General features: G+C 45.7%; 1 protein-coding gene across 3 annotated transcripts in view; it reads left to right on the top strand.

The window, feature by feature from the left end:
• Positions 1-1,130: 1,130 nt before the first annotated feature.
• The window catches only part of agla (amylo-alpha-1, 6-glucosidase, 4-alpha-glucanotransferase a), a 48,885-nt gene continuing 29,355 nt past the window's right edge, over positions 1,131-20,660 (top strand). For 2 of the 3 annotated variants that reach the window (XM_085390359.1, XM_085390358.1), the window contains exons 1-3: positions 1,131-1,234; positions 12,920-13,048; positions 18,491-18,701. In XM_085390359.1, coding sequence (XP_085246485.1) covers positions 12,961-13,048; positions 18,491-18,701 — 299 coding nt within the window. In that variant the 5' untranslated portion in view covers positions 1,131-1,234; positions 12,920-12,960. Of the gene's footprint in view, positions 1,235-1,263; positions 1,436-12,919; positions 13,049-18,490; positions 18,702-20,660 lie in introns of those variants that run through there. The other variant, XM_085390360.1, reaches the window with a different exon arrangement.

Consider the following 20,660-nt stretch of genomic DNA (forward strand, 5'->3'; position numbering starts at 1 on the left):
GTAGGTGACCGAAAAGGCCCAAGACAGTTGGATAAAGGGACTATAATGGACAACACTGGCACTGTGTAAATCTCATTAGATGCATAAACTGAGCATGAAATGGCTACACAGTGCTTACAAAAGCAGATAAACCTAAAGATCTGTTATTACATTATCATACACTGAACTCAATTCAATCACTTACATCTATTTATCCTTGACAAGACTAGTACCTGATCCGAAGGGTAGATATGACAAAATAAATGTTAACTACTGGCAAACCCAGTGAGAAGTGAAGGTGAGACAAGAGATGAAAGAAGACAGAGGGACATACATGCTCCTAAGTTAAAGAAGCATAAACTCTTTCACTCTTTTCATTGCAAATGTTCCAAATAACAATACCAACAGCTGGTAGAACATGTACCACATATTGTTTTTGCAGTGGCCATGGATCGAGTCCAGTATCGGCTCTTTCCTGCAGGTCATGTCCCACAGGTCTCTGCTGTGTCTTCTGTCTACTACTGCTTCTGCCCAATAAAGTAGACATGCCACAAAATAAAGCTTTTATTATCAGCATCTCTTAAAAGTGTCAGCAGCAGTCTCAGACACCAGTGTTAACAGGAGCAGATACATTGTGCCCAGGGGTTAACCTGGGAATTAGTGGGTGGGGAAAACCTAACAGCTGGTGTGCAGCAAATAAATAAAAATAAAACATATAAATATGTATAATGTGAACTCCTCTATATTTTTCTTCTTTGCATACAGACTAACCCGCTGTGTTTACTGCTCTTTGTGGATTAGGTAAATCCAACAGGATAAAAACAGACAGATCAGCATAAATACCAGTCTTGTATTATAATACCTAATACTGGCCATTAACACCGCAGCCTGCCTTGTACCAGCCCAACACTGTAAACTTCACCACAACACTTCAAACTAACAAGTTTAGGCGGTGTTGTGCTGCGGACGCTGGCTGTGGGAAACAAAACATAAAGCTTTTGCACAGTGCTACATATAAAGACAAACCCAGACTTCTACTTTAGCTCAAATCTTTGTGTGCTGTTTTTGTTAAATAGGGCTTTCAAAACGGAAAATTCGCTTTACACGTTTATTGCTCGTTTTTTCGCATCATTACGGTGAAAGCACTAAACTGTACGGTCTGTAGCCACGCCCCTTCCCTACAGCTGCTGTCTATCCGGGAAAATACCACAAACTGTTCTGTTGCTGTGACGGACCCCGGACACACAACGGACAGGTGAACGGCGTTTTGCCTTTGCTCGTGTTGTTAGACGATGACGATGCTAGCTTGGAAGACAAGTTGCTAGCTACGTTAGCTCAGCGGCGTTTGCTTAACTAACGGCTGTGATGTTATTTGTAACGTGACCCTTTTCACGTTGCAGTTGTCTGTTCACTTTTGGAGCCTGCTGTGGTTAAACGGAGTGTCAGCTGTTTGCTGGTAAACAGCATTTTCATTCTTCTGTCCCCGCTGACCTCGTTAGCTTGTAAATGCGAATTATTATTGAAGTATTGGGGCCAAATCGCTCTACTGTGTTATTTTCCGCAGTGAAATTGTCGCTTGACAGCAGCGCCCACTACAGCGCGCTGTGCTACTGGCTGACGGTGTGTGTGTGCAGGCTGTCACACCGTGTGAAACACAATGATTCCGCTGTTTTGTTGACCGTGTTTCTTCAGACACGCTGTGCCGAACTGTGAAATAGTTAAACACTGGTGCTGTGCAGCAAAGCGAGGCAACAAGAAACGAGCTCGCCTTTAAACTGAGCGCAGCCACATGAAGGACGTTAGCTGTGCAGACTCGTGTTTTTCCGTTGCAAATGCTTATTAACTTGATGTAAATGTCCATGTCTCTGAGTTTGTAATGGCGTGGACCCAATGTACCGAATGAGCTGGACGCTTTTAAAAATAGATGCTGTGACATTAACGGCAGAATTCCTGACCTTATCCTGGCCACCTCGAAGCACTGCGCAGACTCGGAAGAGAGGTCAGTGGGGTTCAGTGACTTCAGACGCGTTAACCTGCTCCTGTCAGTGCAGAGCGAGGTTTGCAGTTACATCGCAGTAATCCCTGAATTCAAACCTAGCAGGAATATTAAGACTCACTATATCCGCGTACTGTAGTGTCTCTGTCGGGTGTTTAATGGGCTTCATTTTGCACTCAGTTAAACATGTATGTTATCCTGTAGATCTGATTGGTAGGACGTGCTGTGAAATATTCTTTTAAAAATATATTTTTTATGGTGTAAAAAAAACAAGGTTCACAGTTCACAGAGGATAGTTGATGTCCAAATTCATGAGTCGTTGTCACTTTAAACTAACTGTAGTTACTTGCTGTATGTTATGTGAAATGAGGCCTGAACTTCCTCACTTTGTGTAAGAATGGATTGCTTAAAGCATGTCTTAATAAACTCACTACCTGAAGTGTTTGTTTTTCCCTTTTAACCACATCACCCTTTGTTGTCATCATGCCAGTTGCCAGGGAAACCCGAATCACCATGATTATTGCAGTGCCATCCACTAACTGCAAGACTAATTACTGAGTGTGTAGTAGTACAGACAGAACAGTGGATTTGTGTATGTGCAGGAGACAGGAGGGAGTTGTTTACTTTGCTTCCTAACTCCCCAAATCTGTTCCTGATCAAGCAACTCTTAAAAACATGTGCAGGGGTGGGTTTTAATAATCGATTCATCGATTAAAATCGATTCTGGCTTGGATAACGTGCTATCGATTCATTAAAATCCTGAATCGATTTTTTTTTTAATATAAATGTATTTTGCCCAAAATTCCAAAATCTCAGGTGAAACGTCACAAAATTTCAACAACCACCAAATAGCTAAGACAGTGAATGAGAGCAGGTGTAGCTGAGATATAATGTACGAATTGTGAACATTCTCAAAACTGTATTGTACATAGGTTATACTTTTTTATTGTGTGAACTTTATTTTTGTGGAACTAAGGTTCCGTGTGTTATTGTTGAAGTGGGACATTAATCAGTGTAACGCCACCTGCGGCCACATTGCGGGTGTGGGGTTTCCTAGCCAGAGCTGTACGGACTCCACACTGGTGAGGCACGCTTTCTGTAGCTCTTCTCCCTGTACTAAATTATCCATATAAATTCGGTGTATTTGTCTTTGTTAAGTATTGGCTCCTAGGGTTAAAAGCTCTCAAAGTGTTTTCAATCGCTTTGAGTGAGAAAAATGATATTTGGAACTGCGCTTTATCTGTTGTATCATCCGTTTGTGTGGAACTGACTTGTGTTAAACAGGGTGAGGAGAAGCCTGCTGCCGCTGTGTGACACTGATTTTGCTGCTGCACTCTGTTTTATAGGTATGTGTAAATGTGTAGTTTTTGTTTTATGTGTATAATGAGCTCATGTCCCGAGGCTGTGCTCTGAGCAGTATCTTCAGCCATGTTGGGAAGAGTTAAAAAGTTGTTTGAATATGTATTATGCAATTGACCTATTTTAATGGGAATTTGAATGTTATACGTTATTGTTAGTGATTCCATAATTGTCTCTGTTTTACCCCACTGTAATATTTGATTTTGAAGTGGCGGTTGTGAAAATTATTATTTTGATAAGTTGTATTTTCTTTTATATGATGCAAGCAGAGCTGTACGGACTCCACACTGGGTGAGGAGAAGCCTGCTGCCGCTGTGTGACACTGATTTTGCTGCTGCACTCTGTTTTATAGGAATAAACCCTGTTTCCAGCCAGTCCGTGTCTGTTGTCACAACGCAGTCGACCATTTCACATCTGCTACATAAAAGTGGTGCCGTGACCCGGATGCATCTGATCAGCCGCTGCCGATCGCTGAGGTTGAGCTGAACACTTCCGACACCTGTAATATAAGTAAAATTATTCTGTGGGTCAGCAAAAAATTTCCAGTGTTCTGTTAGTAGGCATTTCTCCCAGTTACACCTGTTAGAGTCTAACTGAGCCGTGTTTACTTGTGTTGTATTTTTCTGAGTGATAGCTATTTTTGTATTCCTTTTGTTTCTGATCCCCTTTGTAGTTATTGCTAACCTCCTGTAAGCAACATGGCTGGTAGGGGCCAAGACTCCTTTAACCTTTTCACGCCAGTTGCTGGGAGAGGTTGGAGACTGTCTGGGGCAGATGAAGTGAGAGACAGGTCTATAATGTCGCGTGATGAGCCAGCAGAGTCAGATGACATTATTCGAAATAAAGCTCATGAGCGCCAGTCCTCAACCCCTGCTTTGAGCGACGACAGCACACACAAAGAGCTACGTGAGCTCATTGGTGAATTGGGAACCCAGATAGGTGAATCAATCGCTAGCCGGCTACTATCCAGTCAAGTCCCACTTGGTCCAAACCAGACAGCTCCAGCCGAGTCCCCCAAAGTTAAGAGCCCTGACACCACTCTCGACCTCTCCAAAGTGAACTTAGTGGTCCGACAAGATATCAAAGACCCACCTATGTACAGAGGTGATGATGCGGATAAGTACTCTGTTCATGAGTGGATAGACATGATGGAAGTGTACTTAGAGAAGAGAGGGTTGTCTAGAGCTGTGCAGGTGGATGAAGTCTTAAACCACCTCCTCGGCAGAGCTAAAAACATTGTTAAGGTGGGTTTGAAAAGTAACTCATGTTCTGGTGTAGTGACCAACCCTGAGACCATCTATGCCATACTCAGGCGTTATTTTAGTGATAGTCCTGGCTCCTGTCAACCACTGGCTGACTTCTATGCCACCCAAGCAGTTGCAAAAGAGACCCCAGTAGACTATTGGGTGAGGCTTAATATCGCTGCTGAGGCAGCTGACAAGCATTTACAGCGTCAGGGAGGCAAAATGGAGAACATGGAGGCAGAGATAGCCATGATGTTTATCAGAAATTGTCCTGATCCCAGCCTCGCCTGTGTTTTCAAATGTAAGCCCATCAGTAAATGGACAGTAATGGAGGTTCAGGAAGCCATTGATGAACACCAAAGAGAGTGTCATGCAAAAAAAGAAGAGCCTGGGCTCTGCCAGACCCCATCCCCTCCTCGTGGCCACTGCCACAACCACAAGCGAGTCGCCTGAGTTTGAACTGAACCATGCCCAAGTAGGTACAGTAAAATGTTCCCAGGACAGCCCGGGTAAGGCTGCTGGAGCTGCCGCTTCAGACCCAAGTGCTCTAGACCGCGTGCTCAGTATGCTGGAGAGGGTGTTAGAGCGCTCCAACCAGCCTGTCCACCCCGTAATTAGACCACAGCCTCTAGCCTCAGCCAGGTTCCCTTCGTGCCAGGTTTGTGGCAATAGCTCACATTCCACGCGCACTCACTGCATGAGAGAGAGGAGATGTCTAGGTTGCCTGGAGGTTGGGCATCAGAGGAAAGACTGCCCCAGAGGAGCTGAGCCCATTACCCAGCAAAATAATCCCCAGGGAAACTAGGGTGCTTGCACTTGAGAGGGGACAGTGTGAGCGAAGAGTGTGAAACCCTCAATCCCAGTGATGACATACAGACTGTATACAAAGAAAGCCTGAAGTGTGCCCCACCTGGTACTGTTGTACTTTCCCAGAATATAGTAAGACTTGATGAGGCAGACAGCCTATTTTACACGAATGCATTGGTGAATGACAAAGTCTCTTTGCAGGCCCTTCTTGATACAGGTTCCATGGCGTGTACCTTGAGCGAAGAGGCGGAGCGAGAGTTAAAGAGCGCTGGGGTCGCATTGGAATTAAGCGACACTCGTACCGACATTGTGCTAGTGGGCTGTGGTGGAGTTCAGGTTAAACCCAAGAGTATATGCGAGTTGAAAATGGAAGTGTATGATTGTACGTTCAGAGTGCCTGCCCTAGTGGTCCCCGGTCAGAAAGATCAGTTGATTTTAGGGACAAATGTTATCAAACACCTCCTCAGACACTTCAGGCTGTCCCCCCATTTCTGGCAAGTCCTGAGCAAACCCGAATCAGCAGAAGCGCCTGAAATAGTGCAGTTTCTGAATATGCTGTCTGGCATTAACCGGTGGAGGGGTGACAAAATGCCAGATGTCATTGGCACTGTCAAACTAGCTCAGGCAGTGACTCTACTCCCCAAGCAAGAGCACCTTGTATGGGGCAGACTGCCAGCGTCATCACCCCTTTCCGAGGGCAGCGCCATTCTGGTTGAACCACCAAAATCGCAAACTCATAAAAAAGGTGTCATTGTCTGTAGAACTGTGGTTTCTATGAGTGGCGATAGGTGGGTCCCTGTTCGAATCCTGAACACATGTGATAAGCCTATCACATTGAGACGAAACGCTAAGGTAGCAGATGCTTCCGCTTGTGTAGCTGTTGAAGATCTCGAAGTGGCTTCTGACCAAAACCCAAGTGAGACCCTTAGGGTCCAGAGCCAGACAGTGTGTAGTGACGCACAGAGTAGCCCTCCCTCCTGCCCTAGCCTGCGTGACAGCTTGCAGAAGATGGGGTTGGAGGACCTAGACCTCGACTCTTGTGAAGTCTCAGACCACTGGAAGGCTCAGGTACTGCAACTGATCCACAGGTATGAGGATGTCTTTTCCAAGGGTAAGCTGGACTGTGGACTGGCAAAGGATTTTGTCCATCGCATCCATTTGTCTGACGACAGGCCGTTCAGACTTCCTTATCGGCGCGTCCCTCCAGGGCAGTACCACAAGTTGCGGCAGGTGCTCACAGAGATGGAGGAGCGAGAGCTGATCCGCAAATCCAACAGTGAGTGGGCGTCCCCACTGGTACTGGTGTGGAAGAAGAATGGAGATCTCAGAATATGCGTGGACTACCGCTGGTTGAACGCACGCACAGTCAAGGATGCCCATCCCTTGCCCCACCAGTCAGACTGTCTAGCAGCCCTGGGAGGTAACGCAATTTTCAGTGCCATGGATCTCACCTCTGGCTTCTACAATATTGAGATGGCAGAGGAGGACAAAAAGCTAACGGCCTTCACAACACCAATGGGGCTCTACGAGTTTAACAGACTCCCCCAAGGCCTGTGCAACAGTCCGGCGAGCTTCATGCGTCTCATGATGGGCATATTTGGCGACCAGAATTTCCTAACCCTGCTGTGCTACCTCGACGACCTGCTTGTTTATGCACCCGATGAAGCAGAGGCTCTCAGGAGGTTGGAGATTGTGTTTAGCAGACTACGTGCCCATGGACTGAAGCTGGCCCCCAAAAAATGTCATCTGCTCCGGAGGAGTGTGAGATTTCTGGGCCATGTTGTGACTGAAGGCGGGGTTTCGACCGATCCTGACAAGGTTAAGGCGGTCACCGCTATCTCAGAGGCTGATCTCATGATGGAGGACGGGGTTACGCCATCCCAGAAGAAGATAAAGTCATTTCTGGGTATGGTAATGTACTACCAGCACTTCATACAGGACTGTTCTAAGATTGCCAGACCCCTTTTTACCCTGACTGCCGCTCCCAAAGGAAAGAAAGTAAACGCTCGAGGTGCTGCTTCTTTCCGGAGGCTCAGCCCAAGTGATTGGAAGAAGGAGCATGTTGACTCGTTTGAACGCTTGAAGGCTGCACTCCTCGACTCCGTTGTGCTTGCTCACCCTGATTTCAACAAACCGTTTATCTTGTCGACAGATGCTTCACAGGACGGCTTGGGTGCCGTGCTGTCACAAGTCCAAGAGGGCGAGAGTAAAGCACGTCCCGTTGCATTTGCCAGCAAGGCCCTCGCCCGTGCACAGAGAAACTACCCCGCCCATCGCCTTGAGTTTCTGGCGCTAAAGTGGTCTGTCTGTGACAAATTCAGCCACTGGTTGAAGGGGCATAGCTTTACCGTCTGGACAGACAATAACCCCCTAACATATATTCTCACGAAGCCCAAGCTTGATGCATGTGAACAGAGGTGGGTGTCAAAGCTGTCCCCCTACGACTTCAGCATCAAGTACATTCCTGGCAGTAAAAATGTCGTTGCAGATGCACTGAGCAGGCAGCCATTCGTTCACAACCGTGTTAGTCAGAGACTCATGACTGAACCCTATGCAACCCTGTTAGAGGAGTCGCAACAGGTCAAAGAAATCTCGGTTCAGGATGCATTCAGGCTCAGTGCCAACCACCAAAGTGTTGAGTGTTTGGCCCCTGCAGAGAGCCTAGGGTGTTGTTCCCTGACTAATGATGAAGTTTCCGCAGTCTTCGCAGGCCACGCTGAGTGGGACCAAGGCTCAAAACAGAGAGCAATCTCCTGGTTGACTCAAGAGCTAGATCGGTTTCCCTCACTAGGCCAGAACACCTTGTCTGCCTTCTCGCTCCAGGAGCTACAGGAGGAGCAGAGAGCAGATGTGACACTGTCTCAAGTCATTCCGTTCGTCGTACGTGGTCGGCGTCCATCACGTAGAGAAAGAGCTCACCTGTCGCACAGAGCGCAAAAGACGATGAAACAGTGGGAAAAGTTGAAAGTGTTGGATGGTATCCTGTACAGAGTGAGTAAAGACCTGCTCACTGGCAAAAAGCGCCATCAGTACGTGACCCCATCCACATTAATCAGTCAAGTCCTGTCAGGTGTCCATGATGATGCTGGCCATCAGGGCCAAAGCAGAACTCTGTACCTAGCCAGGCAGAGATTTTTCTGGATCAACATGGAGCATGACATTCGCGAGCATGTCAAGTGCTGTAAACGTTGTGTTGTCAGCAAAACACTCGAGCCTGAGGGGAGGGCTCCTCTTGAAAGCATTAAAACTACCGGTCCTCTTGAGCTCGTCTGCATAGACTTCTGGTCCGCAGAGGATCACAGGGGCAAGAATGTGGATGTTCTAGTAGTGACTGACCATTTCACCAAGATGGCCCATGCTTTCCAGTGCTCAGATCAGACGGCAAAACAAGTTGCGCGCCAGTTGTGGGACAGATATTTCTGTGTCTATGGCTTCCCTCAAAGGATCCATTCAGACCAGGGCGCCAATTTTGAGAGTGAGTTGATCCAAGAGCTGCTGCAAGTGGCCGGGGTGCAGAAGTCAAGAACGACACCTTACCACCCTATGGGTAACGGTCACACCGAAAGGTTTAACAGGACCTTGGGAAATATGATCAGAGCCCTACCTCCGAGGGAGAAGCACAAGTGGCCTCAGATGTTGCAGACATTGACCTTTGTCTACAACTGCACCGCTCATGAGTCCACTGGTTACGCACCGTTCTTCCTAATGTACGGGCGTATCCCCAGGTTACCAGTGGATGTCATGTTTCACAATGTTGCAAGGGACAATGATGTAACAGACTATGACAGTTATGTAAAAAGGATGAGAGATGACCTCAGAGAAGCACTCGCATTGGCCCAGACTAACACCAGAGCTAGTCAGCAGCGTCAAGCAGACCTGTACAACAAAAAGCAGAAAGGTGTTGACATTGAGGAAGGAGATCGTGTCCTTTTGGCAAACAAGGGCGAACGGGGTCGTAGGAAGTTAGCTGATAGGTGGGAGTCGACCATCTACACTGTGATCTCCAAGAACCCCACATGCCACACGTATCGCATCAGGAACGTCAAGAGTGGACAGGAGAAAGTTGTCCATAGGAACTTGCTTTTGCAGGCTAATTTCCTGCCCATAGAGTCCGAGGGCGAACCAGAGATGTCTTTTGCCAGTGAATCAGAACTCGGCCAGGAGCAGAGTCAATCTGATGGAGAATCCCCTGTCGCTGATCCTGAGGACGATTGTACTGAACGCACAGCCCGTTGGGTGGCTCAGATGACGGATGACTGTGTCCCGGCTCCTAGAGGACCCCAAGAGTGTGACAGTATTGGAGACAGTGTCTGTGCGCAGTTGGATGATGAGGAGCATCAGGACAGTGACAGTGCCAGTAGTGAAGTAGCTGCTTACCCTGAAGTAGATGATGACAACAACAGCAGGGCTTGCACTACCCCAGTTGAGGAGGGAACACTACCAAGTATCAGTTACTCTGAAAGTCAGCCAGTCAGCGAGGTTGGGAGCCTCGTGAAACATGGTGGTGTACCCCCAAGTAATGCAGCAGGCCAGATCAGGACGAGAGTGGGTCGAATAGTGAAGCCTGTGAATAGGTTAATCCAGACTATGAAGCAAAGAAACCTACAAACAGGCAATGTAGTGAGCAGCTTTGCCAAGAACTTGTTTCTGTGAGGGCTACTTGTTTTATATGTTGGGTGATTTTCATGTCAGATGTTAACACCTATTTTGAGATTGTCTTCAGCTCAGAGTACTATTCATCATATAGTAGCTGTTACCGTGTTGTTTGTTCAGGATAGTGTATAAGGCACTTTCTCTTGCGAGTAAACATTAGGGGGTCTGGCCAACTTTCTTCTGTTTACTTTCCCCATGAGTTGGGAAACATATTTGTTGCACGTATCACCGGGTAGTGAATTTCCAGATCACTGACAGTTACGAATTGTTATATGTGACGCTCAGTTGCTCACCCTTACCTAACGGGTTTTGAGAAGTTCAGGGGGGAGTATGTAGCTGAGATATAATGTACGAATTGTGAACATTCTCAAAACTGTATTGTACATAGGTTATACTTTTTTATTGTGTGAACTTTATTTTTGTGGAACTAAGGTTCCGTGTGTTATTGTTGAAGTGGGACATTAATCAGTGTAACGCCACCTGCGGCCACATTGCGGGTGTGGGGTTTCCTAGCCAGAGCTGTACGGACTCCACACTGGTGAGGCACGCTTTCTGTAGCTCTTCTCCCTGTACTAAATTATCCATATAAATTCGGTGTATTTGTCTTTGTTAAGTATTGGCTCCTAGGGTTAAAAGCTCTCAAAGTGTTTTCAATCGCTTTGAGTGAGAAAAATGATATTTGGAACTGCGCTTTATCTGTTGTATCATCCGTTTGTGTGGAACTGACTTGTGTTAAACAGGGTGAGGAGAAGCCTGCTGCCGCTGTGTGACACTGATTTTGCTGCTGCACTCTGTTTTATAGGTATGTGTAAATGTGTAGTTTTTGTTTTATGTGTATAATGAGCTCATGTCCCGAGGCTGTGCTCTGAGCAGTATCTTCAGCCATGTTGGGAAGAGTTAAAAAGTTGTTTGAATATGTATTATGCAATTGACCTATTTTAATGGGAATTTGAATGTTATACGTTATTGTTAGTGATTCCATAATTGTCTCTGTTTTACCCCACTGTAATATTTGATTTTGAAGTGGCGGTTGTGAAAATTATTATTTTGATAAGTTGTATTTTCTTTTATATGATGCAAGCAGAGCTGTACGGACTCCACACTGGGTGAGGAGAAGCCTGCTGCCGCTGTGTGACACTGATTTTGCTGCTGCACTCTGTTTTATAGGAATAAACCCTGTTTCCAGCCAGTCCGTGTCTGTTGTCACAACGCAGTCGACCATTTCACATCTGCTACACAGGAACACGGCTTCTGCACAAAGACGTAAACACACAGCGCGGAGCAGAATCGGTGAGATGTTGCCTTTCTCACCGACGGCACGGACACGGTCGGGGGTGAAAGCCGACAGCTCGCTGATTCTGATGCGTCGGCATTTACGCCCTTTTTGCGCCGATTCTAAAGCTGTTAGTCTGATCTCTCTCCAAACAATATTGACTGAACCAGCAGCAAAAGAAGATCCAAACTACGCTTCACATAAACATCGTCATGAATTCACTCTGACTTTTGCTGTTGCGCTCTCTCTCTCTCCTGCATTATTCGCTTGCTTGTTACGCACAAGTCTACCGTTGTTTACAGGCTGTCGGCCGATGTTGTTTTTACTTACTTCTGAAAAGAAAACCTAATTTCTGCTGTTCAACAGGCTTCTGAACAAATGTAAACTTTTTAAAATTATACAAAATGCAAAACGCTTAGCCGTGTCTCTAATAAAACCGCTGTAACTTCGGAGGTGATGTTCATATGCTGATTAATGGTTTTCTTTCATTTTTGATGTACTGCAGAATATTTTTATAAAATCCCAGGCCAGGAAAATCATGTGTTTCTGTGTTTTATCTTCAGCGACTTTGACACAAAGGCCTCTGCTGTGATGCTCACACCTTTGATAAAGTCTGGAAAGTGTCAGCTTCCTTTTTATAGATAGAAAAATATGTAAATGTACTGATCTGAATTATATTATTTCTGACTTTCTGAGGCAAAATTTCCTCGATTCGAATCGATTCTAGGAATCAGTGACGATACCCAGCCCTAAACATGTGGGATCCATGGAACCCAGGCTTCACCGTTCCCGGGACTTGAAGGACTTGTTGCTGATATCTTGGTTTTCTCTCTGTTTGCCATCCGGGAATCCCTGTGATCCTGCTTTTGTAACATGGCGTGTAACAAAGATTAGAAAGTGCTGAAACCAAACTCACAGTAAATGTAAAGTAGTATATGTTAGCAGTCATGCTTTTCAGTTACTGAAACATTATCTGCTGTTTGTTGGAAAAGATTTTGATACCTGTTGAAATTTATTGGTAAATAACAAAATTGAATGTGAATATGACCACAGTGGCAGTGAGGAACTACACTCTGAAAGCACTGATTGTATTTAACCTTTAGAGGTTCACAGTAGGGATGAAGAAACTCACCCTTCAGTCTGATAGTGGCATACTGGAAAACGAGATGCCATTTAAAGATACCAGTGAGTGCTGTATATCTGTGACGCATTTCCAATGAATAGCTGGAAAAAGTGTTTATTTATTGAGTTGACACTTTTTATAAAATCATCTTTCCTGGAGGAAAAAACAAACTGATTTTTTTTTTTTTAATCATCAACATCAGCCAGTTTAAGGACGGCAGGCACAAAGACAAGCCTTTAAGACCCTGCACCTCTCTGTCAATACAGTGTTTAAGAACTTTGTAGTTATTAAACCAAAGTTTTGAACTTGGGTTTTTCCATTACACTTGGTGCTACCAGTTGGACTGCGATGCTGATATGGCACATACACTTCCAATATTAAGATTCCCGCTGGTGCTGATTGGACAGATGGCTCTCACTGTGTTTAGTTAGAAAGTGTGTTTCACGGTAGGTCACGTAGTAACCTGCCTGTTTTTGTCCTGACAGGAGGGCAGGGATCAGTCTAAATCTGAACCGATTCTCCCAGTATGTTGCCTCAACACCTGAAGCAGATTAGAGTCCTCATGCTCAACGACAAGCAGAATTTAGAGAGAACTCTGTTCAGACTCGAGCAAGGTAAGAACCTGACTGTATTACTGAATGTACTGCACTGTTCAATAGCAGTTACTTTATAAAATCCTGCATTTAATGTTTAATATTATGCAGTGGGATTATGCTGCAGTGGCTCCATCTACTAAGCTGCTAAGTTGGTTGATAATGTTTTTATATGCTACTAATCTTATACATTGAAAATTTGAATGTGTGTGTCTTGCTGTTGTTTCGGTTGAAAAGGTCGGAAATGTTCAATCCACATATATATTTGTATTAATATTAAGCCAAATAGTCGGTAAATCACTGCTGAAGACCTATCCACACACACAGTGTAGACACTGTTCCTTGGTTTCAATGCAAGACGAAGCATAAACCTTTAAAAATTCTGCAACAATCCCTACAAATGCAAAAATCTGTGTTTTGTTTGTTTGTTAGTTGCATTTATATTTGTTCATGTTCAGAATCAGAATCAGAATACTTTATTGATCCCTGGGGGAAATTATTTTTTGTTACAGTGCTCCATTTTAAACCAACATTAAGACAAGACAGACAATACGCTAACTAAGAATAGTACAATATATACATATATATACATACATACATACATACATACATACATACATACATACATACATACATACATAAGTCACTTATAAATAATATTTGGAAAAGAAACATGTGTAGTTGTAGCAGCAAACAGTGTGTTAAGTGGATGCGTTGTACAGGGAGCCACAGGCAGGAATGATTTCCTGTGTCGTTCAGTGGTGCTTTTCGGTAATCTCAGTCTCTCACTGAACGAGCTCCTGTGACTGACCAACATGTCATGGAGTGGGTGGGAGGTGTTATCCAACATTGTCTTTATCTTGGACAGCATCCGCCTCTCCGACACCACCTTGAGGGAGTCCAGCTCCATCCCCACAACATTGCTGGCCTTACGGATCAGTTTATTAAGTCTGTTGGCATCTGCGACCCTCAGCCTGCTCCCCCAGCATGCAACAGCATAGAGGATCGCACTGGCCACCACAGACTCATAGAAAATCCTCAGCATTTTCTGGCAGATGTTGAAGGACCTCAGTCGCCTCAAAAAATAGAGACGACTCTGGCCCTTCCTGTAAAGTGCTGTGGTGTTTTTAGCCCAGTCCAGTTTATTGTCAATGTGTACTCCAAGGTATTTATAGTCCTCCACAATGTCAACACTGACCCCCTGGATTGAAACAGGGGTCAAGTGTTTCCTGGTCTTCCTGAAGTCCACGATCAGTTCCTTGGTCTTTGCCACGTTGAGCTGCAGATGATTCTGCTCACACCACGTGACAAAGGAGTCGACCACAGCCCGGTACTCTGTCTCATCATCCCTGCTGATGCATCCAACCACCGCAGAGTCATCAGAAAACTTCTGAAGATGGCAGGTCTCTGTGCAGTGGCTGAAGTCTGTGGTGTAGAGGGTGAAGAGGAAGGGGGAGAGGACAGTCCCCTGTGGTGCCCCTGTGTTGCTAATCACCTTGTCAGACACACACTGTGGGAGACGTACATATTGTGGTCTTCCTGTCAGGTAATCAACAATCCAGGACACCAGAGAAGCATCCACCTGCATCGCTGCTAACTTATCACCCAGGAGGGTCGGCCTGATGGTGTTGAAAGCACTGGAAAAGTCAAAAAACATGACCCTCACAGTGCTCGCCAGCTGGTCCAGATGGGTGTAGACACGATTGAGCAGGTAGATGATGGCGTCCTCTGTTCCGAGACGAGGCTGATAAGCGAACTGAAGGGGATCCAGATGTGGTCTTACTATGGGTCGCAGCTGGTCCAGGATGAGCCTTTCCAGGGTCTTCATGATGTGGGAGGTCAGTGCCACGGGCCTGTAATCCTGGGGGCCACTGGGACGAGGCGTCTTTGGTACAGGGACGAGGCATGATGTCTTCCACATCACCGGGACCCTCTGCAGACTCAGACTCAGCATAAACAGTTTATGAAAGACTCCACACAGCTGGGGGGCACAGGTCTTGAGGACAAGGGGACTCACTCCGTCTGGTCCAGCAGACTTGCCTGAGTGAAGTCTCCTCATTTGCATCTCAACCTGGTATTGAGTGAAGGTGATGGGTGGGGGAGGGGTGTCAGGAATCTCACAGGAGGCAACATGTGAAGAGAGAGGCTGGCACAGTGGTGTGGCTCTGGATTCCAGGCTGACTGCAGGTGAGGTTGTGGGGGTGGGAGCAGACACTGTGGTGTCGAATCTATTGAAAAACAGATTCAACTCGTCGGCTCTATTCTCACCTCCCTCAGCTCCCCTGCTGTTGGTTGGCCTGAATCCAGTGATGGTCTTCATGCCCCTCCACACCTCTCTCATGCTGTTCTGCTGGAGTTTCCACTCCAGCTTCCTCCTGTAATTGTCCTTAGCCTCTCTGATCTTGTCCTTTAGTAACACCTGGACCTTCCTCACCTCCTCTTTGTTGCCCCCTCTGAAAGCCCTCTTCTTGTTGTTGAGGAGGGCTTTGATGTCCTTAGTCACCCACGGCTTGTTATTTGGGTAACAATGAACAGTCTGAGCTGGAACAATGGAGTCGGTGCAGAAAGTTATGTAGCCTGTGATACACTCAGTAAGCCCATTGATGTCCTCGGCGTGAGGCTCACAGAGTGTTTCCCAGTCGGTCACCTCGAAACAGCCCTGTAGTTCCGCTATTGCCTCCTCTGACCACCTCCTAACAGTCCTGGTGGTCACAGGTTCCCTCCTCACAATTGGCACATAGCGGGGGGTGAGGTGAATCAGGTTATGATCTGACCTACCAAGTGGGGGGAGGGAGGAGGAGCTGTATGCATCCTTGACGTTAGCATACAGTAAGTCTAAAGTTTTCTCTCCCCTGGTGGGACAGTCCACATATTGTTTGAATGTTGGTAGTGTATTGTCCAGTGATACATGGTTGAAGTCACCCGAGATCACAATAAAGGCACTCGGGTGCTGAGTCTGTAGCCGAGCTATGGCAGAGTGGATAGTGTCACATGCAGCTGTGGGGTTAGCAGAGGGGGGTACATAAACAGCCACCAAGATGACGTGAGAGAATTCCCTGGGTAAATAATACGGCCTGAGTCCAACAGCACACAGTTCAGTGTCCGGGCAACAAATCCTTTCTTTGATTGTTATGTTGGCAGGGTTACACCACCGGTTGTTAACTAAAACAGCAAGCCCACCTCCTTTACGCTTACCGCTAGCGATGCTGTCCCTGTCCGCCCGAACAGTGTGGAAGCCTTCCACGGAAGCATTCTCATCGGGAATGACCTGGTGCAGCCATGATTCGGTGAAACACATCAGGCTACACTCTCGGTATTCCCTCTGACTCCGTACCAGTGCTGAGAGCTCGTCGATTTTACTTGCCAACGATCGCACATTTCCCATCACGATAGACGGCAGACACGGTTTAAACCTCCTCCTCGCTTCGAGCCTCCGCTGTCTCACCGTCACCTTTTTTCTTCTCTTCTGTCCTTGACCTCTGCATCCCCGATGTGTTTTCCTCCAAATTTCAGCTGGTACTTCTGCGGGCACTTCTGCGGGCCTGGCCAGCGAGCCGGCCGGCATCAGGGCGATCAGCTGATCTCTGGAGTAAACAGTCCGTGCGTGTAGGAGATGTGCCGCGGTCCCGTTCCATGATAAAAGTAACAGTTCCACGGCCACCAGAAGAACAAAAACTCTCTCAATCCACATGATTGAGTAAGAGATAGAAAACGGAGGAAAATACAAGTCAGAAAAAAAAAGAATACGTAAGAAAAAAGAGCTAAACTAAGAGAAAAGCAGGAGCGACTGTAACAGGCTGCACGCTGGTTGGCGCATGCGCACTGATGGACATGGCTCAAATAAATGTAGGTTAAACAGTTTAAATGAAACATAATAAGGGGATAAGACTGAAACAGTCATGTGTGGCCTGTCAGAGTTATGACGGTGAGAAAATGGCACAGACGTCTGCATTGGAAGAATGGTGGTGATTGCATTACTGTAAGCAGATGCAGTTGCAGGTGGTTATATATTAAGTGTAGGGATGCACTGATCCAATCTTTTTCTGTTTGCATAAGGAACCAGTGTTATACTGATGAGCTATAGTCCTCACTCTGAGGAAAGCAATTGAGGGAACCATTGTTTTATGTGGAAGGTACCAAGGTTCAGCTTCAACACTCAGTTTCATTTAAAAAAAAAATAAAAATCACAAGTTAGGAAGGGCTTTTCTGAATGTATACAAAGTCATGTAGAAAATATAAACCAAAGCCATTTCATTTTGTTCCCGTGTCCACTCATTCCTACGTCTTATTTCATAGTGCAGCCTTCACATGCTTTCTCAGAAATACACTTCCTGAAAATTATATTCATCTTATTTCTCATGTTGTCTTTTGGATTTGTTAGTGCAGCATAGCTTTTAGCTTAATTCTTAGCTGAAATCAGTTGGGTGTGGCTTTGTCATGTGACCCTTCATCACTTTCTGACTCGGTGTATCAAATGTGTAGTTATTCCTCAGCCTCATTTAGTGTTAAAGATGCGTTTCCAGCTTTGGAGGCCAAGCTCAGTGAATTGGAGACCTGGCTTCTCGCCCTCAAAAATCCTGCAGCTAGCTAGGTGAGGGCAATGGTAGATAAGCCACCATAAGCTGTTCCCTAGCAAATCATCCCGCGCAGTCGGGAAACAAGCTAGGTAACTGAGGAGGTATTGTAGCCCTACAGTCAGCCTGTCCACTGTTAAAATTGATTTTCCTCATTTGACAACACAAACACCAGGAACAAACTCTGGTTATTGGTGACTCTGTTCTCTGAAGTGTGAAACTAGAGAATCAGTCAAATGTATTCCCGGGGTCAGAGCATTGAAACTGCTGTCTGAGGGGAAACACAGGTCAGGTAAACTTGTAATTCACATCAGCAATAATGTGTCAATTGGTGGTCAGCAGAATGATTTAAATCATTGTGTAACTTTGCTAAAATGATCTCTGTAGTTTGCTCTGAGCATCTCTGCAGTCAGCACAGCTGCTGGCTGAGTGCTGTGCAGAAAACAGTGTGGCCTTTCTGTTGGGATGCACCGTGTATGCACGTTTGTGCATGCGTGAAATGTTTGTGTGCGTGTCGGCTTGGCTGAAAGGGTTGAAGAGATGTGCCACTTGGCATTTAGAGGGCTCTGCATCTGATAAGGATTTTGTTGGCTGCCTGTCATATGGGACTATTTATAGACAGACAATTAAACTCTGTCCTAACTCTGGAGGACCAACAAGACCTACAGTTTTCTGCTAATGACTGTGTGCGTGTGTGTGTCAGGGATGTGGGATTGTCTTGTGAGTGGGTAGCAGTAATGATTACTGCAAGAGGGGAATCTTTTCAGACTTGTTGAGACACAAACAGTTGTGACATTTTAACAGGGTGAAGACAAAGTGGAATTTTCCTTACAATTCAAATTCCCAACACAGTTTGTTCAGTTTGTGTCGTACTTTTCTGTCTGCCCAGGGTTTGAGCTGCAGTTCCGTCTCGGTCCAAGCCTTCAGGGAAAGAAGGTTATGGTGCACACCAACTATCCACTTGAAGGACAGCTGTTTGACCGAAACAACTTCCGTGTTTTGCCATGGACCTACCCAACAGGAAAGGAAGAAGACTCTGATAAGTTCTGCTCTCTGGACCTCAAGTTGGCTGGGTCCTATCAGTACTACTTTGGATATGTGTAAGACCCTCCTGACAGTCGCCCACATTTTATAAATCCGGGGTTTCAATGTCAAAGCTGAATTCAGGAAATGGCAGTGGAAAATATTCCAACAGTTAAATCATTTTGTTGGAATCATCCACGCTATCACTAAAGCCTGTGATAGCATGTCTTTATGTTAGACAGTCCTTTCTTCATTTGTCCATGTTTATTAAAAATTATTGTAGAACTCTATACATTGTTTAAGAAGTGAATACTTTGTGAAACAGCGTGATAAAGGTGTCAGTCAGAGATGCCGGCCAGTCCCGGAATAAGATGCTGAATAGGTCTGGCTAGGTGGAAATCAAACCAGGAACTAATTATTACTATTTTTTAGGTTATAAATTAATATTCCAGCTGAAAGCAATCTCCCAGAGCACTTGGGGTTTGTATCTGGCCCAAGGATATTTGGCATGCAGACTAGAGCAGCAACCTCAACCAATCACAGCAGATGGCCCCGCCCCTCCCTGAGCCTGGTTCTGCTGGAGGTTTCTTCCTGTTAAAAGGGAGTTTTTCCTTCCCACTGTCACCAAAGTGCTGCTCACAGGGGGTCATATGATTGTTGGGTTTTCTCTGGATGCATTATTGTAGGGTCGACCTTAAAATATAAAGCACCTTGGGGTAATTGTGATTTGGTGCTGTATAAATACAATTGAGTTTAACTAATTTGAGCACTTTCAGGTTTGTAACATTTAGAGACAATGTTAAGAATATTACATTTATTGTCTTTATTTAACTGGAGCTGCATATGAACCGTTCATTTGCAGTTATACCACGTGTCCACACGTCACCCGTCCACCTGTCGCTCTCCTGCAAAACTTTGGTTGGAACATCATTAGGGATGGGTATCGTTTAGGTTTTATCCGATACCGGTGCCAAATCGGTACTTTTGAAACGGTGCCGGTGCTCAAACGGTGCTCAAACCGGTGCTTAAAGAATAGAGAACACAAAATTGGTCCAAAAACCTCTCATGTTCAGCTGTTTTTTGTAAAAAAATAACAATGTTAGCCTTTTCTGCAGCTATGGGGCATATATGGTATCACTCTTGGCTGGAAGCAGTGCTTAAACAATGGAAAAAACACAAACTTTGTCCAAAAACCTCTCATGTTTAACTGTTTTCCACTTTTTCTTTGGTCATTTTAGCCTTTTTGGCCAGGGTGAAGGGAGCATCTGCCATCAAACAAGAGGACAGCCGCATGTAGCTATGATGATGTTTGCTAGTTCACCTTACATGCATTAATGTAATAACGTGGTTAGCCTACTCAACTTAAATTGCACACGAACAACATTTAGCTACTCACGCAGAGAAGAACGGCTGCTGCTGCATCATCATCCTCATCATTTCTGCTACACTGGCAGGGCGGGGCCAGGACTCTCCTCTTCGTGTTTTTGGGGGATGTTGCATAACAGGCAACCCACCCGCAGTAGATGTGCTCGGTGTGAGGTCTCGCAGCAAGCTATCAAATACGGCGCATTTCTGGGCTTTAAAAAAAAAACGCTATGCGTCGCCAGGTGTTTCATCGGATTTGAGGTGTTACCTCCTTTGACAGTATCACAGTATCAGCTTAAAGCACTTGTTGCTGCTGAGTTTGCTCTAAAAGAACGTACGTACCTGGGCCCGCCTACTATTCTCGGAAACGTAAAATGATTGGCTAGAAGTGTATCACAGCTCAGGAAAAAAAAGCACCGAAATAAAGCACCGAAATGTGCGCTGCTTTTCGGTCTGGTTACTACCGTTTATGTCAGAACCGGTGCCATCATGGCACCGGACACCGGTACCCATCCCTAAACATCATCAGCCACCAGTCCAGACTTCGCACCCAGTGACTACCACCTGTTCCCAAAGAAACATTTGTCAGGAAGGTGATTCTGCGGCGAGCGGCTATGACGTGGGCTTTGTAAAACTGTCACAGCGTCTACAAAAACGCATCGACCGAAATG

This window comes from Rhamphochromis longiceps, linkage group LG18 (assembly GCF_057381845.1).
Source record: "Rhamphochromis longiceps isolate RC_006_pf linkage group LG18, R_longiceps_female_GT1.1, whole genome shotgun sequence".
NCBI lineage: Eukaryota > Metazoa > Chordata > Actinopteri > Cichliformes > Cichlidae > Rhamphochromis > Rhamphochromis longiceps.